The following is an 18,900-nucleotide window of genomic DNA, read 5'->3' as shown; positions in this document are numbered from 1 at the left end:
TGGACTTTAAAGCCACTGCTTCTTCTTCTTTGATCTAAGTCAATTTTGGTATTGTCAGGTGGTGGCTGTGGAAATACTCGATGGCCCTTTTAAATGTTTAAAGGCTCCTGAGATGCACTGCTGACTGTAATCAGGGATTCTTCAATGAAAGCATGTGTCTTAGGACTGCAAAGGGACTGAAAAGATCTTCTGGACCCGTTCTCTCTCTCTCTCTCACCCAGGCTAGAGTGGAGTGGGGTGATCTGGGCTCACTGCAATCTCCTCCTGGACCCAAGCAATTCTCCTGCTTCAGACTGCCGAGTAGCTAGGATTACAGGTGCCAAGCCTGTGCTTGGCTAATTTTTGTATTTTTAGTAGAGACAGGGTTTCACCATGCTGTCCAGGCTGGTCTCGAACTCCTGGCCTCAAGTGATCCACTCACCTTGGCCTCCTAAAGTTCTGGGATTACAGGTGTGAGCCACCGCACCTGGTTTGTTTTCTGTTTCTAAGTAGTTAATAATAATATTTTATAAATCTTCAGTGGTATTTTGTTTTAGATTCTAGAACAGCATTTCCCAAATTTTGCTGCACAGAGAAATTGTCTGGGAAACTTTTAATTCCAATGCCTGTACTGCATCCCATTCCAATCAAATCATGATGTTGGGTGTGGGCGCCTACATTTGTATTTTTCCAAGATCCCTAGTGATTCCAATGTGCTGCAAAGTTTGGGGACCACTGGTTTACAAGCATTTTAACTTCCAGACATTTTTTTTCCCCAAATCAATTGGTCTTTTATTGCATCTTTTAATATCACAAATAGGTCTTAGGAATCATCCGGCATCTTGTTTCTGTAGCTGGACATCTCTTAGATCTTATTCATCAGCCTGCTGAACAGTTCCTTTTTCAGAGACATAAATACCGTCCAAAAATTTCCTGATATCCTTGTTTTTAACTGTTGTGGCTTGCTGAATCAAAGCCGCTGAATTTGAAACAAGCTCAATGTCGTTGCCTTCAAGGATTAATTCATCTTTCTGGGCTTGAGATACTGAACAAGCAACACCTGGTCTCATCTGAACCCTGCGGATGTGTTTTTCACTCAAGAAATTTCGGATTTCAACAGGAGACCCCTCTCCCGGATAATGACATTGATGGGGAAGTGACCATACACAGACCTCAACTTGTAATGGAAGCCCAGTGTAACACCCTTGATCATGTTCTGTCCACGAGTACAAACAGTCCGAACGGTAGCCAGTTCCTTTCTGTTACCCCACGATTTGTCAACCTGGAGCCTTTTTTGTTTTCTTTCCGAGAAGACTGAGTTCTACATTGATGTGATTGAAGTCCCTCTGGGGCCCTTCACGATAACTGTGCGTCCCTTCAGAGTAATGTCAACATTTTCTAGAATGTTGGCAGTCTGATGGCTGAGAACGGCCTTCATTCTTGCAGTAGACGTGGCAAAGAAAGCAATTTCCAGACATTTTTAAAGCAACTGTGGGGTAGGTGTTATGATTCACACCTATAATCACGGCACTTTGGGAGGCAGAGGTGGGAGGATCATTTGAGCCCCGGAGCTTGAGATCAGACTGGGCAAAATAGCGAGACCCCTGTCTCTACTTAAAAAAAGAAAAAATTATCCAGGTATGGTGGTGTGTTCCTGTAGTCCCAGCTACCCAGGAGGTGAAGGCAGGAGGATCGCTTGAGCCCAGGAGTTGAAGGCTGCAGTGAGCTATGATCGTGCCACTACACTCCAGCCAGAGTGACAGAGTGAGGCCCTGTCTCTAAGGAAAAAAAAAAAAAAGTTTACAGAACTGTGTCTCTCCGGGACAGGAGTTCATCCTCATCCTCATTTTGTAAGTGACCACTGAGGTCCTAAGAAGTTAAGGAAGGTGATCAAGATGGATTGTTTCACGTTCCAGGTAATTGAATGATCTAGGCCAAACCCAGTCTATCAGACTAGATTCTGAAAATGGTGGGATGAGAGATTGAGTGGGGGGAGTGGGGAGCTGGCCCTGAAAGCCCAGTGGTCTGAACATGGGCTTTGTGTCTGCAGGAAAAACAAGAAAGCCGCTTCAACACTCTGCCTCCTGCCCCTCCCGTCAATGCTGTTTCTGTCTGTAGACTGCTGGTTTGCATTTCATTTACAGGGACACAAAATGGAACCTTTGTGCTGGAATTGAAGGAAATTATAAAAGCCCACAGCTTCTCTTCAGACTTAATGTCAACTATTTGTCTCCTGTTATTTTCAAACAAACAAGTCCTTCCCATGAGTTTCGAGGCAGTCTCAAACACTCCCTCCCTTGGCTCTTTCTATGGTTTCCTAGTCCCTGCTTCAGCAGGCATGAGAAAAACCCACCATTTGTAGACTTGTCCTATCAGTCACACGGCACAGCTGTAGGGGTCAGGTGAGTCCTGGCCAGAGGCTCTGAGCAGAGTGGTGGGTCACACAGATGCACACAAGTCTGGAAACCAATGTTTGACCAAGACTGCGCTTTCCTCAGGCTTCAGGTTCATCAACTAGAAACTTAGAAGCAATGATGAAAGAAATGACTCCCAAATCTCCCAAATACTGCCAGCTGAAACATATTGCCACCATCTGGCATCCTATTTTACATATGAGAAGATGAAGAAATTTCTTTCTTTTTTTTCTTTTTGGAGACGGAGTCTCACTCCATTGCCCAGGCTGGAGTGCAACGATGTGATTCCAGCTCACTGCAACCTCCGCCTCCCGGGTTCAAGCGATTCTTCTGCCTCAGCCTCCCGAGTAGCTGGGATTACAGGCGTGCACCACCACGCCCAGCTAATTTTTTATATTTAGTAGAGACAGGGTTTCACCATGTTAGCCAGGTTGATCTCGAACTCCCGACCTCAGGTGATCCACCCTCCTCGGTCTCCCAAAGTGCTGGGATTATAGGCATGAGCCACGGTGCCCAGCCAAGAAATTTCTGACAATGCTAAAATGTGGAAGACAAGTAAAGAGTTCTATTTCCACTAGAGGTAGAGAGAGGCCCAAGTTGAGTGGCCACTTGCATGTCATGCTCTGTGTTATGGGGGACTTGGAATGGATGACTTTAAATTCTGAGGCCCTATAGTAGGTCTTAGAAGGAAAACTAAGATGCTTTACCTTACAATTAAAAAAAATGATGACATGAAAGTTTCTGTAGGTTAGATGACTATTTGAGCATTATTTCTTCCCTAGCCTCAGAATAATGACATTGTGAATTCTTCTAGAACTGCACTGTTGTGGAAGATTGCCATTGATACCCACAGCAGGGACTCCGTAAGATCTGTCTCTAAATAGGTTTGACCAAAAAACACCTTTTTTTTGGAGTATGAATGAATCTGGGATGTCATCCTTTGTTAGATGCTGAAATGTGTGAGTAATTTACTTTATAAAAATAGTGGAATTTAAAGTTGCCCCTGTCAATGACACACTCACTAGTATTCCACAATAGTTCCTTGATTAGGGAAAAAGGGGGATGAAAAACCTGGGAAGTGCTTATCTCAGAGGAGTGTTCCATGCAGAAACGAGTCAGTCCTCACGAGTATGTGGGAGCTGATAAAAAAGGCTTAACACTCACTACTCAGTCTAAACCGGGGCTACTCAGAGTATGAACCACAGACCAGCAACATCAGTATCATTTAGGAGTTAGTTAGAGATGCAAATTCTCAGGTCCTCAAAACAGACCTACCGAATGAGAATCTCTAAGGTGGGACCTGGGTATCTGTGGTTGCACAAGGTCTCCAGGTGATTCTAGTACTTGCTAAAATTTGAGAAGCACTGCCTTCGATCCATGGTTCTCAAAGTGTGGTCTCCAGACCAAAAAGCACCAGCATCATCTGGGAGCTGTTCAGAATCATCTGAGACTCTTTCTCAATGGGCATTTGCAGGTGATAGTGGAAATGCTTCATGGCATTTTTAAGTGCTTAAACGCCGCAAAGACGGCAAAATTGAGTATAGAAATGTAATGAACTCTTAGGTTTGTGCATGTGTCTTAGAGCTGGAAAGGAACCAAAAAGATCTCCTGGACCCATTTCTTGTCTCTAGGTAGTTAATAATATAACCTTACAAATCTCCAGTAGTTTTTTTTTTCTTTCCCCGTTTTGGTTTAAAACAGTGGTTGCTAAATCAGCAACTCTAGAGGTGGGCCCAGCAATCTGGGCTGTAACAATCTCTCCAGGTGGACGCAGCCTCAAGATTGAGAACCGCTACACGGTTTCCATTGGATTTTCCCCCCTGCATGGCCGCATAGAGCATTAGACTTCCATGTTTCAACTTGGGCTTGGGGCCCCGGTAGCTGACTCCTGGCCGCTGCCCATCTCTGCTACCTTCTCTCCCTGATTCCAGGCTGAGACGTGCAGGTTGTATGTCGCACTTGTAGTAATGTGACCACTCTCGGAATCTGGTAGAGGAGATAGCAAGGTTTTGAAATGGGGACTTTTTTTTCCCACTTCCCCTCTGTGAACCAGCCTCCACACAGCCCTCAGCCTACCCAGCCTCTCTCCTTTAAAGCTAGGAGACTGGAAAGCAGAAAACCAAGAGACTGTCATGACAGCCTACAGCTCTTGAGCAAGGCCATGCCTGCAGGCCTTTGCGGGGCTCAGCTGGCCTGTCTCCAGCTCCACAGAAAACATGTCCTCTTCTCAGGGGATGAAGTCACCTTAGCCTCATGCAGAGACCATATAGGACTTAGGACCTCCCGCCCAGGGTGGCTACTAATCGCTTTCCTACACTCAGGCCAGTTTGAGGAGTCTCTGGCTAACAGGCGTATTTTCCCATAGGAATCCGGACCTGTGATGTTAAGAAATCAGTAAATATTAAAAAGAAGATGGATGCAAGAAGGATGAAGAAAGAAGGTAGGGTTGGGAGCGTTACCAATGGAAGCTCCTGCCCTGGGGCTGTCTAGGGTTGGAGGATTTGCAGTGGGAAGAGGCCACTGCGCGGCCACTCTCGTTATGCTGGCAGAGAACAAAGCATGTTCAGGAGATGGAAGGGGGTTGCTGCTCATTTTGCTCCAGGCAGTTGAGTTTGGACTCTGCCAGATTCATGCAAATGCCCTATCCCACAAGATCTTTACATTTGCTCGGAGGAGGCAAGGGTGAACAGTCTGTGCTTGGAGGCCTTGCCGGGAATTTTCTAGGGAGAGGCAATGTCACACATGACTTTTACAGGGAGATGGAATCCTTCTACAGCACATTCTTTCCTGACAGCTCTGTCCCCAGACAAGCTCCAGCTCCTGGACACGCACGAGGTAGTGTGGGAATACAACCTACACTTCACTTGATCATCCCCACTGACGGCATTTTTTTTTAAAACTGCATTCAGTTTGGAGATGGCAAGATGACTCTTTTAACTCCCCTCCCTGCAAAACTCCAGTTGAACTGACCAAAGAAATAGAGAATGAGGGAAAGAATGCACCACATAAGAACACAGAGGAAGGTAGCAGCTGCAGGAGAGAAATGGAATCATTTCTGCTAAATAGAGTGACGTTGCAAATGAAAGATCGGAAGGACTGACATGCCCATGATTTTGGATCTGTAAAGGAACAGGCTGCTTGATAAACTAATGGACTGAATTTCTAGCAACACCTACCCCTCTTGGCAAACACCCCAAACTTCTGGCCAGCAACCATAGTGAAAAGCTTTGTGTTTTTTTGAGCCTTGTTAAGCTTGAGTTCAAACCCACTACTTGTTAGTCGTGCAAGCTAGTCAGCCTCAGTTTCGTCCTCTATTAAATGGGGAGAATACCTACCTTATAAGGTGTAACTAGGATTAAATGAAATAGTTTGGGCTGGGAGACATAGCCAAAAGTTTTAGGTACCATTTACTGATTGCTACATGTCATGTACTGTGCTAAAAGCTTTACATAAATTATCTTTAATCCACAAGAAATTTCCATGAACTTTGTCTTGTTCTAATCACCATTTTACAGATGAGGCACTTGAAGTTTAGCAAGGTTAAGAAACTTGTTCAAGGTTCACAGCTACGAAAAGGATAGAGTAGGAATCTGAAGCAAACAAGTACAGAACCCATGCTTTTAAGCACTAAGATGTACTGTTCCAAGCCCTTGAAATAATTATTTTCTTTAGTTGTCAGGCCTTCGATTAACCACTTTTATTGGTGAAAAAATAGAAGTTTAGGGGTAAAACAATTTGAGGTTATGCAAATATTTAAAATCAATCAGGTCTGTTTGATTCTGTCTCTTGCTCCTTACGATTCTGTCATTGTTTAATTGATATACTTTCTAGGATGTCATTCTGTTCCCCTACTTTGAATTGGATTTTATTCTGACTGAATACAAGGGGTGCAAAATAGGGAGGACTTCAAAATCTGGTTCCGAGGTCTTCCCATTGTGTGACGAATCGAGCTATTGCATGTGACTGCCTCTAAATGGCCTGCATTTGTCTTTCTTTGCTGGTAGGACTCACAGAAAACACTGGACTTCCCCGGAAGCTGCTTGAAAAACACGACCCCTGGCCAGCCTATGTCACCTATACCTCCCAGACAGTGAAACGACTCATTGAGAAAAGCAAAACTAGAGAACTGGAATGCATGCATGCCCTTGAAGAAAGCCCCTGGGCATCTAGGCAGAATAAACCTTCCAGCGTCATTCAGCCAAAAAGGAGAAAGTCGTCCAAGTCTTCCGGCAAAGCTGTGTTCAGGGACATGCTGTCAGAATCCACGTTATCAATGTGGGGTGCTTATTCGGTCTCGGCCATGGCTCCTACCGTGATCCCAGAACCCACACGCTTACATACGGATTCCAGAGACTGTCCAGCTGAAAACTATAACAAGATCATCTTTGCCCGAAAGCCTGTGATGAGGATGCTCTCTACAGTTCGCTACTGACCAACAAGGAGAAACATGCAAATGTTTAGCTAGGGGTCCCTGCAGCCATCCCCCAAGAACGTACAGCAATTAAGCTCCATTTACCACTCATTTCATGGTGTCCTTTAAATCTGAACTTGCTCTTGCTTATGCAGAGCTTGGTTGAGAGAAACCAGATTAGAATGTGAGCTGTAGGTGGGTGGGTGAGTGTGTGCCCTCCCACACTGCTCTCTGGTGGGGTTGAGCAGTCCCCGGCTCTAGTCTCTGCCACAGATGCTCAGGACCAAAATGTGGGTGATTCGTCTGGGTCCAGGCAGGAGATAGAAATCACACCAGCTATTTTATTAGAGATAATATAAAGGATGATTAACCAGGTGACAGTAAAGGGCAGGAAGGGAATACAAAGGTATGCATGGAGGTAGCACCACAGGAAGCAGGCATCACACTTGAGGCTTGGGAACAAGAGGAAGATGCTGGACTCATTGAAAGGTAGTTGCTTGGAGAAGGGAAACGGGGCTGAATCTCAGACTTCTGAGGTGGGGGAGTGGGGATGCTGCTCAACGCAGCTGGTATCTCTGAGCTCCAAGGAGAGCCCCTGTGGGGATGGTTCCCCTGCCTTTGAATTGGGGAGCTGTTTTGTTGGTGTCTCTGAGGGGACCCCCACTGAGGCTGCTTTTGTGAGTGTTGGAAAAACCAAAAACTGCATTGAAACGTTTCTGGGAGGAGTTGCCACTGCCCAGGTGAAGAAAAAGTGCTGCTAAGGTTAGCAACCTGTCTGGCAGGGATAGGAAGCTGATAGAAAGTGAACAGGAAGCAAACAGGAAGTGAACAAGGAGCCACTTCCTACTTCCTCCTTATCCTTGCAGATTCCTGCTAGCGCTCCCGAGGGCAGAGCCTATCAGGGCACGAAGCCAGAATGTGGTTTGTAGAATCCCAGCCCCAGCATCTCCAAGCATAGGATGGATTTTGAAGCCAAGAGAAAATTAGCTCTTGGCTGGGTTCTGAGTGATCCCATCCAGCTGCTCCTGAACCTGGTATTGAGAGGTTTTTCCCTTGGAGGGCAAACAAAGTGGCGGTGGGGACCAGGGTGCCCCCTACTGAGAAACGGAGAGCCCTTTTCCCCTGTAATTTTCTGAGGTTTGCCTCGTGGAGCCGAGTGCTTGGGGGAGGAGCTCCTGGCAGGACTCCTGCTGTTATTTGTCAGAGGACAGCTAGGATTGGTTCACCCATGCTCTAAGTTGGCCCCAAAGCGAGCTATGCTGAACTCTTCTCCATCTCCAAGAAGACAACCTTTGTCTTTACATGCAAGAGGGATCCAGTTATGACAGGCTGACCCAGTTGGTTTTGTGTTTGGGGTTTATCTACTGAGTAAGGCTGACCTTACCTGAGTTTCTGTATGTGTATTTGCAAGACAGTTAATACTAATCCAGCATCCTTCACAGAGATGTAGTAACTTATAGAAGTGTCATTTGGAAAAGTTGAATTTGCCCTGCAAGGCATGTTCTCCATTCAAGGGTCTTGTGTAAACGTTTGCAGACACAGGTGCGGCGTTGGAGAACTCACCTCTGGCTCCTCTGCTTTTGTGTTGGGACAGCTGCCTAAATTAGGAGCTCTAGACCTGTTCTTGGTTCCCAACTGTTGGTCAGAATGAATTTTTTGCAAAAATATAGGTGGTTTCCAGGGAATTTAAATGATTGTATTTTGTGTCCATGGAATGTTTATAGACATGGAGGCAGGCGATAAATTTCTCCAGTACTTTTTAAAATCTCTTTTGTTCTTTTATGGTTGTTCATTTCTAGGTTATATTTGGGAAAGTATAGATTATAGAGACTCGTTGAGTGTTAGAGATTATTGGAATTTGGGGTTATTTCTTTTAATACCTTGAAGGGCAGAGTGGTATGGTAATTTACTGAAGATTGCACAGTTTTTTAAAAAATTTCTAAGCATTTAATAGTTTTTACAAAAGTATGTACTCTATAAATTAAAATGATTTTTCTGTTTTTTGTTTTTTTGTTTTTTTGTTTTTGAGAGACAGTCTCGGTCTGTCGCCCAGGCAGGAGGGCAATGGCACAACCTCTGCTCATTGCAACCTCCACTGCCCAGGTTCAAGCAATTCTCCTGCCTCAGCCTCCTGAATAGCTGGAATTACAGGCGTCTGCCACCACATCCAGCTAATTTTTATATTTTTAGTGGAGATGGGGTTTTCCCATGTTGGTCAGGCTGGTCTTGAACTCCTGACCTCAGGTGATCTGCCCGCCTTGGCCTCCCAAAGTGTTGGGATTACAGGCATGAGCCACCACACCCAGCAAAATAATTTTTCTGTAGATATCATTGTTTAAATTAATTTAATTCTCAGTCTGTTATAACAACACAAGCATTAGCTTAGGATATCATTAACATCTGATGTTGTGATAGAAATTGTCTGTGTTCCATGACTGTGGTCCAGAAGCATTACCTCCTAAGGCAATTTAACAAAGAAAAAGAGTCTAATTCCTTTTAATGGGGAACTCTGCTCAAGCCCGAGCTGGGACTCGCAGGTCTGGCTAACACTGAGACTTAACCAGCCATGACTACATGAATTCCACCAGAGAAGAAGCAGCTGGATTCAGTAATGAAGCCTTGGTCACTGGGGGAGGAGGATGATCCTGGGGGAGGAGGATGACCTGCCATGTCTGGTGCTCAGATGTGTCCCTTGGTTCAGCTCTTCCTGAGTGCCATGTGGGTGGTGATCAATGATTCAAACTCTCAAATGGCCCTTTCACTAAAAATCCTTGAAGAGCCTGGGGTACATATACAAAGTGGGGAGAGGTCTTGACTTCACAATGCATCAACAAGAAGGTCCCACTGCTCTGGGTATGGACAAGAAACAGCCAGGTCTGGTAGACCCCATGGGTGCTTGGCAGGACCAGCTTTGTTCATGAGAAACCAAGAGACATCCTTGGCACTGCCAGAAATAGACATGGAGCCCTTGCTAAGGCTTCATCATGAGCAGCCAGGGCATGGAGTGGAATGCAGGTTATTCCTAATGTAACCTCATCTGTCTGTCCAAGCTGGAGAGGCCCCGGGGTATCTCAGATTACACTAAACATATTTAACTTACATCTCTCAGAGGGACCTGCTTTCCTCTGATGTTCCACAGCCCGCAGCCTCTTTTTATTTATCTCTTCTCCATATGGAATTTTCTGCTTGGTAGGAGAGCTGTTTCAATTAGTCTCCCTGACGTAGCAGGTTCATGAAACATCAGAATATGTACTTTGTTAGTCCGTCTGTGTTGCTCTGTAACTAAGGCCCGGTCTGACACGTATTGAGCAGCTGCTTTGAGCGGATTCTTTGGCTCCCTGTACAGAGTATGGTATTTACCCATTTGCAGATTCCACGGTTGGCGTTTAAACAGTTGAAGTTTAACCTCGGCAGCATGACTGAGCCTGCTGGTCATTTTCATGTTGGCAGGAGCTGTTAGGACATCAAATAGTTCCACATTCTGCAGCCTTTCTAGCCATGGGCTGGGAGCATGTCTTAAAGGATGTTAGTCTTCGTGACAGATAAGACGCTGCAGGAGGCTGGGCGCGGTGGCTCACACCTGTAATTCCAGCATTTTGGGAGGCCGAGGTGGGTGAATCACCTGAGGTGAGGAGTTCGAGACCAGCCTGGCCAACATGGTGAAACCCCATCTCTGCTAAAATACAGAAAAAATTAGCCAGGCGTGGTGGTGGGCGCCTGTAATCCCAGCTACTCAGCAGGGAGGTGGAGGTTGCAGTGAGCCAAGATAGTGCCATTGCACTCTAGAGCCTGGGCAACAAGAGCGAAACTGTCAAGAAACAAACAAACAAACAAAAACAAACAAAAGAGGCTGCAGGAAAGTCTTCAAGGGGGTAACTCATAAACAAAGGCACAGTGCAGATGTGGGCAAGCCACAGATATTTGGGGTGGCCTAGGAGCCCTCTGACTGGAATAGGAGGTCGGGTGAGAACTAAACAAAGAGCAGTTGTCGACTTTATCAACAGCAAGTCTAGGAACCCCTTTGGAATGAGACTAGAGCAGTAGGATCAGTCCCTTAGTCTTTTTTTTCGTTTTTTTTTTTTTTTTTTAATAGAACAGGGAGAACAAGATGAGCACCCTGAGGTAGGGTTTTGATCCTTGGGTCCTAAAGGGGGTCTTCAGAGGCAGTGGAGGAGTTACATGCAGCAGCGCAGCTCTTGGTGCTGGAATCCCAACCAGGGACTGACGATGCATCCAGGAAGACAAGAATCTAGGAGTAGGAATGGCAGCCCTGCAGCCTCACTCCATGTGGACAGCGGTTGCGAAAAGATTGTTAAAGTGCTTTGCGAGCTGGGTCCCAGCAAATGTACGTATCTGGACGATGTGGCTCTTTTCAGCCTCGATTGAGTCATTCATTCTTGGAGGCTTTTTGGAATCCCCACACTTTTAGACCAAAGGGCACATTTTCAGAGCCCACACATTATCAGTGCCAGATAAGAGTAGACGCACTGAGAAACCAGGGGAGGTAGAGCCGGGGAAGGGGAGTAAACAGGGACCTGAGGTTTACTGTGATCTGATGTTGTCAGAGCCGGGGCTGAAGCTAAGGGCTGGGCTTATGTTTGTCAAGCAACCAGGAAAATCTCTGTCTTTTCCTTTCACTACACATCCCCACATCCCCTTCCCGCTGTCTCTCACCAGGAACCCCAAGACTTCAGCCAGCTACTGTGGTGCTTGCAAACCCCACAACGGTGTCCTAGATCTGTAGGGCATGGCTAGGCTGGGCCTCTCCCCAGCTCTGAGGATGTATGTGGGAACATGGGGGCATGCTGGGCAGGGCCAGATGGAGATGAAGAAATACCTCACGTTAGGTGGGGCTTGAAGCCACCCCATATTCTCTGCCTTGAGCCTGATGATGATCTGACTTCTTTATGAGGCAGGCCAGAATATACAGGTACCCACTCTTGTTAGCACACTGCTCAGGGCAGCAGATGGCATGGAAAGGACCCTTGACTTGGTGCCGAGACCTTGTCTTTTCTCCCAGGCCCTATATTCCAGGGCCAATGGAAATTCCAACCCCATCTATGGCCTTTCTTAGAAGCTTCTGTTGTTGGGGGCCCGGCAAAGCTCATGGTTATCAATTCACGTCCTTTCTAGATTCAATTGGTCAGTCACCCAGAGCATTCCATTATTTTTGGTAGACAAAGGGATGTGAGAAGCCACAGGATTTCAGGCAAGTTAAAAACCTGACCTTTGGGTTCTTTCTGTGTGTCTGCCAATGGGGAGGGTTTTTATGGAGAGCAAAGTTAGTCCCAGAAGTACTAACTTCTGGAAGGAAGACAGGTGGCCCTCAGTGTGCCAAGCTCTCTGCTCACAGTTTTGCATTCTGGAGCTTGTCTAAGCTCCCACAGACTTAGACCCATGCTCACTAGTTGATTAGATAATTATGGAAGAAGGAGAGCCCCTTCGAGATTGGAACTTGGGCCTCTCAACTCCAAGTGCAGGCTGCTTCCCCGAAATTCAGATCTCCTCTTCATTGGTGTTACCCATGACAACCCTGCTCGTGTCCTCAAGTACAGCAGATGAGTTTGTCCAGTGGCTGCTGACCCCAGCTTCAGTCATGGCTCCTCAATTGTGAAGCAGCCCCGCTGGAGACCCCTCTTCATGTGGCCGATTTACCGTGTGTCCCTGGACCAGCAGAGGTAGGATGGTGAGGCTGAAGGTCCCGAGACCTGGGCGAGGTCAGCTGTGTTTGCCGTCATATTTCCAGAGCCCTGCAATGGCCTGGCACAGAGTTGGTGCTCGAGTATTTATTGAGCAAGTGATTTGTGAGAACAAGTCTTAGCACCCAATCTTAAATGCACTGGGAAGAAGTTTCTTTCATCATGTCCAGAGGCTGGAAAAACCACTTGACTTTTATAAAGTTTGAAACACTGAGTAGGCAGCTCTGCTATGAAGGCTACGAAGGTTCCGTCTAGTCCCAAGAGTATGATTTGAGTGAACTCTTCAGTAGGTTCCTTTCATGTACCCTTCCTTATGGGATATTAGAGAGAGAGAAGGAACAGGAGGCACAAGTTCAAAAAACTTAACATATAGTGATTCTATTCTTTTAAATGACCAATCCATACCTATCTGATGGAATTCCAAGTAGATTTCCTTTTCTTTAGCCTTCATCAGAAGGGGCGTAATTTCCCAGACCTAACCTATTCCTTGTTCCCATGTTTGCAGCATGCCAACAGGCGCTCAACAAATATGCACCCAGTGCTGCCTGTGCCAGGCTTGGTGCCAGGGCCCCAGCCGTGCACACAGGAGATGCAATCAGGCTTACGTCCCGGCAGTGGAGCGTTAGACAAGCGCATGATCGCATTGCAGTGGTGATGCGAGTTACGAAGTGCAGGGCTCTGTGAGTGTATTTGCTTTAGGCTCATGACGCGTTCTCTCAGTCTCATGAAAGAGGGATTACGGAAAGAGGCAGGATTAGTATCAGGACAGCTGCTCATAAAAAGGAGTGAGGTCATGGAGAATTTTTGGCCAAGTTGAATGTGAGTGGCTGGGTAAGTTTTTAAAACTTTGCAAAGCTGCGTTCGGGTTATATTCAGCCCCTACATCCATGTTTGTTTCTGTAGCGCCATGGAGCGATCCCTGGTTCAGACAGGCTTTAGGTCAGGGCATCTCTCTCTGTAGCCCAGTGTAGTGACAGCACAGAGGAAGTGTCAAACATATGTACGCTGTTTGTTCCAGGTCTCTTATTCCCTGACTGCCTCTCTATCCTAGAGGACTGAGCTGGGCAGCTACAAAGGAGACCTCAAGGCCCCATCAATGTCCTCTCCAGACCTGGGGCAGGTGCCAGGTCTAAGCCTTTAGCATCTGGCTCCTGGCCTGCTAGGCCCCACCTCACATTTCTAGTTCTCCCGAGCAAAAGGGCTAGCTCTTCCTCTCATTTCTTGACTGTGGCAGATGGCCCCTGCTCCCAACTTGCTTGGTCAGGTTTCCGGGGGCCTCTCTGTAGACTGAGGTGTGGGGTACATTTCAACCGTGACTTTGCCCTCGTTCTATCTCCTTCCAACTTCTTTGGTTATAGCCATAGTACTCCTCACTCTGTCTTTTATTCTTTTACTCTTCTTTCCTTCCTTTCCTTTCTTCAACTTTCTTTCTTCCTGTTGCCTCCCTCCCTCCTTTCCCTTCTTCTCTACCTTTGGAGCTTCATTCATTATTTTTTAAATTGCAAAATTAAATGATGCGTGTTGCAAGTAACTCAGGTTTTCTTGAAGTGTGACAAGTGACCCTGACCATGTCAAACCTTAGGGGGGAGCATATATTCTTTAATATTCAGATATTAGGAGTAGGAGCTCCAGCCTGAGGACAAAGGAGAGTTCCTGCATACTTTCTGGGAAGCGCTAAGAAATGTTTGTGTATTCCACAAAACCACCCTAATGACCACTGGTCCCCTCCGGCCACCCATCTCCTCCCTGAAGCAGCGGTTGCAGGATCCCAGGTCACTGCTTTTCTGCCCCTCCCCACTGTAGCTATTGGATCCCCCTGCAGCTTCCCAAAGCACAGCTCTGCTAGGTTCGCCAAAGCCAACCATGTCTGCTGTGATGGATTGGGGACATCAGAAGCTAAACAGAGTAAATTACAATTGCTATCAGAAGTGGCTACTCTGGATGGGGTGGTGGGGGGTGGGGTGAGGGTGGCCTAAATCACAACCTAAACGTGATTTCTGTTCCCTGGTGAGGGCTGGCTCACCCTTCAACATGGATCTCAGTGTATCTGCATAACTCAGAATCCAGGACCAGTTCTTCCTTAATCCTGGAGATATTGGGGCCTCCTGCACCTTACTTTGCCCTGTCCATAGGCTCCCTCTTTTCTTGATCATAGACAAAATTACCCTGAGAACAACAACAGCCTCATCCATGAGATGTAGTTTAGTTTTCCTGGTATGGAAAAGACAACCACAATATCCAACAGTACATTGTCTGTTGCATGACTTGTTCAGTCAGGAAATACAGTGTATTTGGAGCTTCAGAATGATTTAACAGAGCAGGGGGCTTTTGTTTGGTCCTCTTTAGAGTTCCACTGCCAGAACATGGGGTAAGTTAAGCCTTATAATCACTCACAGCTTTCAAATAGAACACACACAGCATCTCCACCACCATCGAGATGACCACCTTCATCATCTTCACCTGCAACCCCATCACTACGGCCATGACTATCACCACCATACCACTACCATCACCATCACCTCCACCATCACCACTGTGACCATCACCTCCACCTTCATTACCACCATCACCATGACCACCACCACCACCTCCATCTCCACCTGCAACCCCATCACTACCGCCATGACCATCACCACCATCACTACCATCACCTCCACCACCACCACCACTGTGACCATCACCATGACCACCACCATCACCACCAGAAACACTGAACAAAATAATGAAAGTGCAGCCTTAGGCTGGGCACGTTGGCTCACACCTGTAATGCCAGCACTTTGGGAGGCTGAGGCGGGCAGATCACTTGAGGTCAGGAATTAAAGACCAGCCTGGCCAACATGGTGAAACTCCGTCTCTACTAAATGTAAAATACTAAATGTACTTCTCTCCTTTGACATCTACCCCAAGGAGTAACCACTGTTTACAGCTTGGCATATATCCTTTCAGACTCTTCTTTTTCAGTACAAATACACATATATATTTAATGTATGTATACACATAATACACACAGTTATTTTTAATGATATCTCTATACATATCCTACAACTTGCTTTTTCCGCTTAACGTCTCTCCCTGTTAATTTAAAATTGCCTCGATTTTTTGGATTGCAGAGAAATGCTGGAGCTCATGTATCCATTCCTCCTCCTGATGAGTACTCAGCCTGGTTTCGCTTTTTCTCCACTCCAACCATTGTTGCAATGAGCTTCCTGAGGCAGCTCATCTCCTTGTCTTCCCATGCTGCTTCCCTGAGTGTCTCAGGGGCTTTCTAGGGCTCATTCCTGAGGAAATTGAAGCAGTGGGATGTATGGGCACCTCATATTTGAGCTTCTTTTCCTGTAGGTTCTTTAGAAACGTATGTGTGTGGTGGTAGGAGAGTCCTGGCTTCTAGAATGCACAAACAGGACGATCAGAGATCCTGGTGCTTGAGTGATCTCAAAATATAAATCATGTTTCAAATGATGAAGCAAAGCAGGGGTAATGACTGCCTCACTCTTTTTTTCCCACATCCTCCAGGTCTCTGCATGTCTTATTACAGGATTCCTTGTACAGTTGCACATGCTGAGCACTGCACAATTTCAGAATGATGGGAGTGGAGACACAATTTCACATAGACCATAATGAAAATGAAGTTCTTTGGAATAGTGTAACATGACAACCCTGGCTTTATAGTAGAAATGGTTAAGTAAATGTTCTCTTTTTTAAAAAAATACTGTTTTTACAAAGAGGAGATCTTACAAAATAACTTTCTTTTGACTCTCTCATGTAACAGTGCATCATGGATATCCTCAAAGTTAACGGATAGAGCTATAACTCACTCTTTCCAATAGCTGAGTAGTGCCCCATAGTAATCAATGCTTCCTCATTTGATTTGATTTATTTGATTTTGGCAAGTTCAAGTCCTGGATCTCTAGTGTTACTTTCCGCCTCCTCACCCTCAGACTTGGCACAGTTCTGGAGTCTGGGAAGTCCAAGATCAAAGTGCCAGCAGATTTGGAATCTGAAGAGAGCCTGCTTTCTGGTTCATAGATGGAATTTTCTTGCTGTGTCCTCACATGGCAGAAGGGGCAAAAGGCCTCTGGGGCCTATTTTATAAGGGCACTAATATCTTTCATAAGGGTGCCACCCTCATGACCTAATCACCTCCCAAAGGCCCCACCTCCTAGTACCATGATCTTGGGGATTAGGATTTTAGTACATGAATTTTGGGGGTATGCAAATATGCAGACCCTAGCAACACCCTCTATTTGTATGGAATGCATTTATCCTCAGTGTGTTCACCTTTCTTACTTGATGCCCCAACCACTGTCAGCTCAGGAAGACTTAGGTTAAGAGAACACCCTAAGTTCACATAAGCAGAGAGGCCTCAGCTTTTTTTTTACCAGACAGCATGGCCTCCCCATGCAGGCCTCGTCGTCATCACCCCTGCCTGTCCCACAATACTTGCTTTTAATCATCCTCGGGCTGGGAGCTCCCAGCTTCCTCCACGAGGGCATGGCGCAGCCCCCGTGCTCCAGGACACATGCACCTGGCAAACAGCCATAGAATTCTGCCCTGTTAGAACCAAGGTGGGCTGTGGGGTTCCTGACATGGGGCTTCACCTGTCTGCAGGCGGATGAAGATTCCCTGTTAGCTGGAGTTGGGACAGATCTGATGATGTGAGGCCTCTTACATACCACCATTACAATAGTAGACCGTTCTGAATGTATGTGAGGTTTATGTTGTCAATCACCTGCTGTAAACGGTCTGAATAAACACACAGATCTACAATGGCCACCAGGTGAATGGCACCCCCTGGAGCTATACGATGGCACCACCTGTGCCACCACACAGGGTAGTTCTGAAAGGAAGTGGTGCTTGATTTCATACCTGAAGGGCAAGTATGATTTAGCCTAGCAAGTGTGTGTGTGTGTGTGTGTGTGGCGAGGGGAGTAGGGGGACGTTACACTTAGGAAAAACAGCATTGGAGAAGGTGTGGAGGTGGTGTAGTATTTTGAAAATTTTGTCCATAGATTCTTTGATATCCCTCCCTTCCAGAGGTGGAGCTTAAATTCTACTCTCCTGGAGTGCAGGCTGAACTTCGTAATTCATTTCTGATGAACTGAATGTGGCAGGAGCGATGGGATATCCCCTCCAAGATTAGGTTATAAAGAGACCTTGGCTTTAACAGTAGGCGCCCACTCTTTCTGCCTCAGATCACTTGCTCTGGGGGAAACAGGCTGACATTTCACTCCAGCAGTCCTGTGGAGAGGCCCATGCTGGAGAAACAACTGAAGCCTCCTGGCACCAGCCGTGGTGTGAGCTTGAATGCAGATTCTGTGGCCCCTTCAAAGGGCTGAAGCTGTGGCCAACATCTCTGCAACCTCACGAGAGATCCTGAGGCAGAACCACCAGCTAAGCTGCTCCTGAATTCCTAACCTAACTATGACATAACAAATGTTTGTTGTTTTAAGACGCTAAAGTTTGGAGTAATTTTTCATGCAGCAATAGATAACTAATTCAGGGAGGAAGGAGGTCAGTTCATTCAAGACATTAAAAGGAGGTCAAAATGGCCTAGTGGAAGCAGTGGTTTTCAAACTTCAGCATTCTCGCGAATTGCCTCATGCACATGCTAAAAGTGCAGATTCCTGGGGTTCACTTTCAGAGTCTGATTGGTAGATCTGATGGGGGCCCAGATATTTTGCCTGTTAAACACGCATGTTGGGTAATTCACATGCAGCTTACCTGAAGATGACACTCTGAGATGCCCCCGTGTGGGAGGGCTGGTGGGCTGGGTGACCCACGTTGTGGCTGGAAGGTAAGAAGAGGTCTAATGTGCATCACATTAAAAAGCAAAACAAAACAAAAAGATAAACCTTTTTTTTTAAACTTTAAGTTCTAGGGTACATGTGTACAACATGCAGGTTTGTTACATATGTATACATGTGCCATGTTGGTGTGCTGCACCCATTAACTCACCATTTACTTTAGGTATATCTCCTAATGCTATCCCTCCACCCTCCCCGCACCCCACAACAGGCCCCAGTGTGTGATGTTTCCCATCCTGTGTCCAAGTGTTCTCATTGTTCAATTCCCACCTATGAGTGAGAACATGCAGTGTTTGGTTTTCTGTCCTTGCAATAGTTTGCTCAGAATGATGGTTTCCAGCTTCATCCATGTCCCTACAAACGACATGAACTCATCCTTTTTTATGGCTACATAGTATTCCATGGTGTATAGAAAAATGAACAGCCATGCAGGGTTTTGGGCAGGACAGGAGCTAAAGCTATAAGCAGAGGATAAAGCCTGCTTGGTTTTCTTCTCTCATTGACCTGGCAGTGTGAATACTGGCTTATCAACAGCTCAACACAAAACCTTAAATACGGAGAGGTGAAGACAAGCAGGATTTAAGGCCTGCCTT

General features: G+C 46.2%; 1 protein-coding gene and 1 pseudogene across 1 annotated transcript; one reads left to right on the top strand and one right to left on the bottom strand.

Moving 5' to 3' along the window:
• Window positions 1-851: 851 nt before the first annotated feature.
• Window positions 852-1,588, bottom strand: LOC112609314 (annotated as a pseudogene).
• Window positions 1,589-4,805: 3,217 nt separating this feature from the next.
• Window positions 4,806-8,565, top strand: CDRT4 (CMT1A duplicated region transcript 4). Its single transcript, XM_025361876.1, has 2 exons — window positions 4,806-4,833; window positions 6,398-8,565. The coding sequence occupies exons 1-2, from the start codon at window positions 4,806-4,808 to the stop codon at window positions 6,823-6,825; spliced, it is 456 nt and encodes a 151-aa protein (XP_025217661.1). The 3' UTR covers window positions 6,826-8,565.
• The last annotated feature ends 10,335 nt before the right edge of the window (window positions 8,566-18,900 follow it).

This window comes from Theropithecus gelada, chromosome 16, assembly GCF_003255815.1.
Source record: "Theropithecus gelada isolate Dixy chromosome 16, Tgel_1.0, whole genome shotgun sequence".
NCBI classification, from domain to species: domain Eukaryota; kingdom Metazoa; phylum Chordata; class Mammalia; order Primates; family Cercopithecidae; genus Theropithecus; species Theropithecus gelada.
Note: the sequence above shows the minus strand (reverse complement) of the source record. Positions and strands in the feature narration are given on the sequence as shown.

Excerpts from the sequence above, each read along its gene's own strand:
- CDRT4 (XM_025361876.1), top strand. The coding sequence starts at position 4,806 with ATGGATGCAAGAAGGATGAAGAAAGAAG. Across the intron at positions 4,834-6,397 it reads AAGAAGGATGAAGAAAGAAG|GACTCACAGAAAACACTGGA; the intron begins GTAGGGTTGGGA and ends CTTTGCTGGTAG.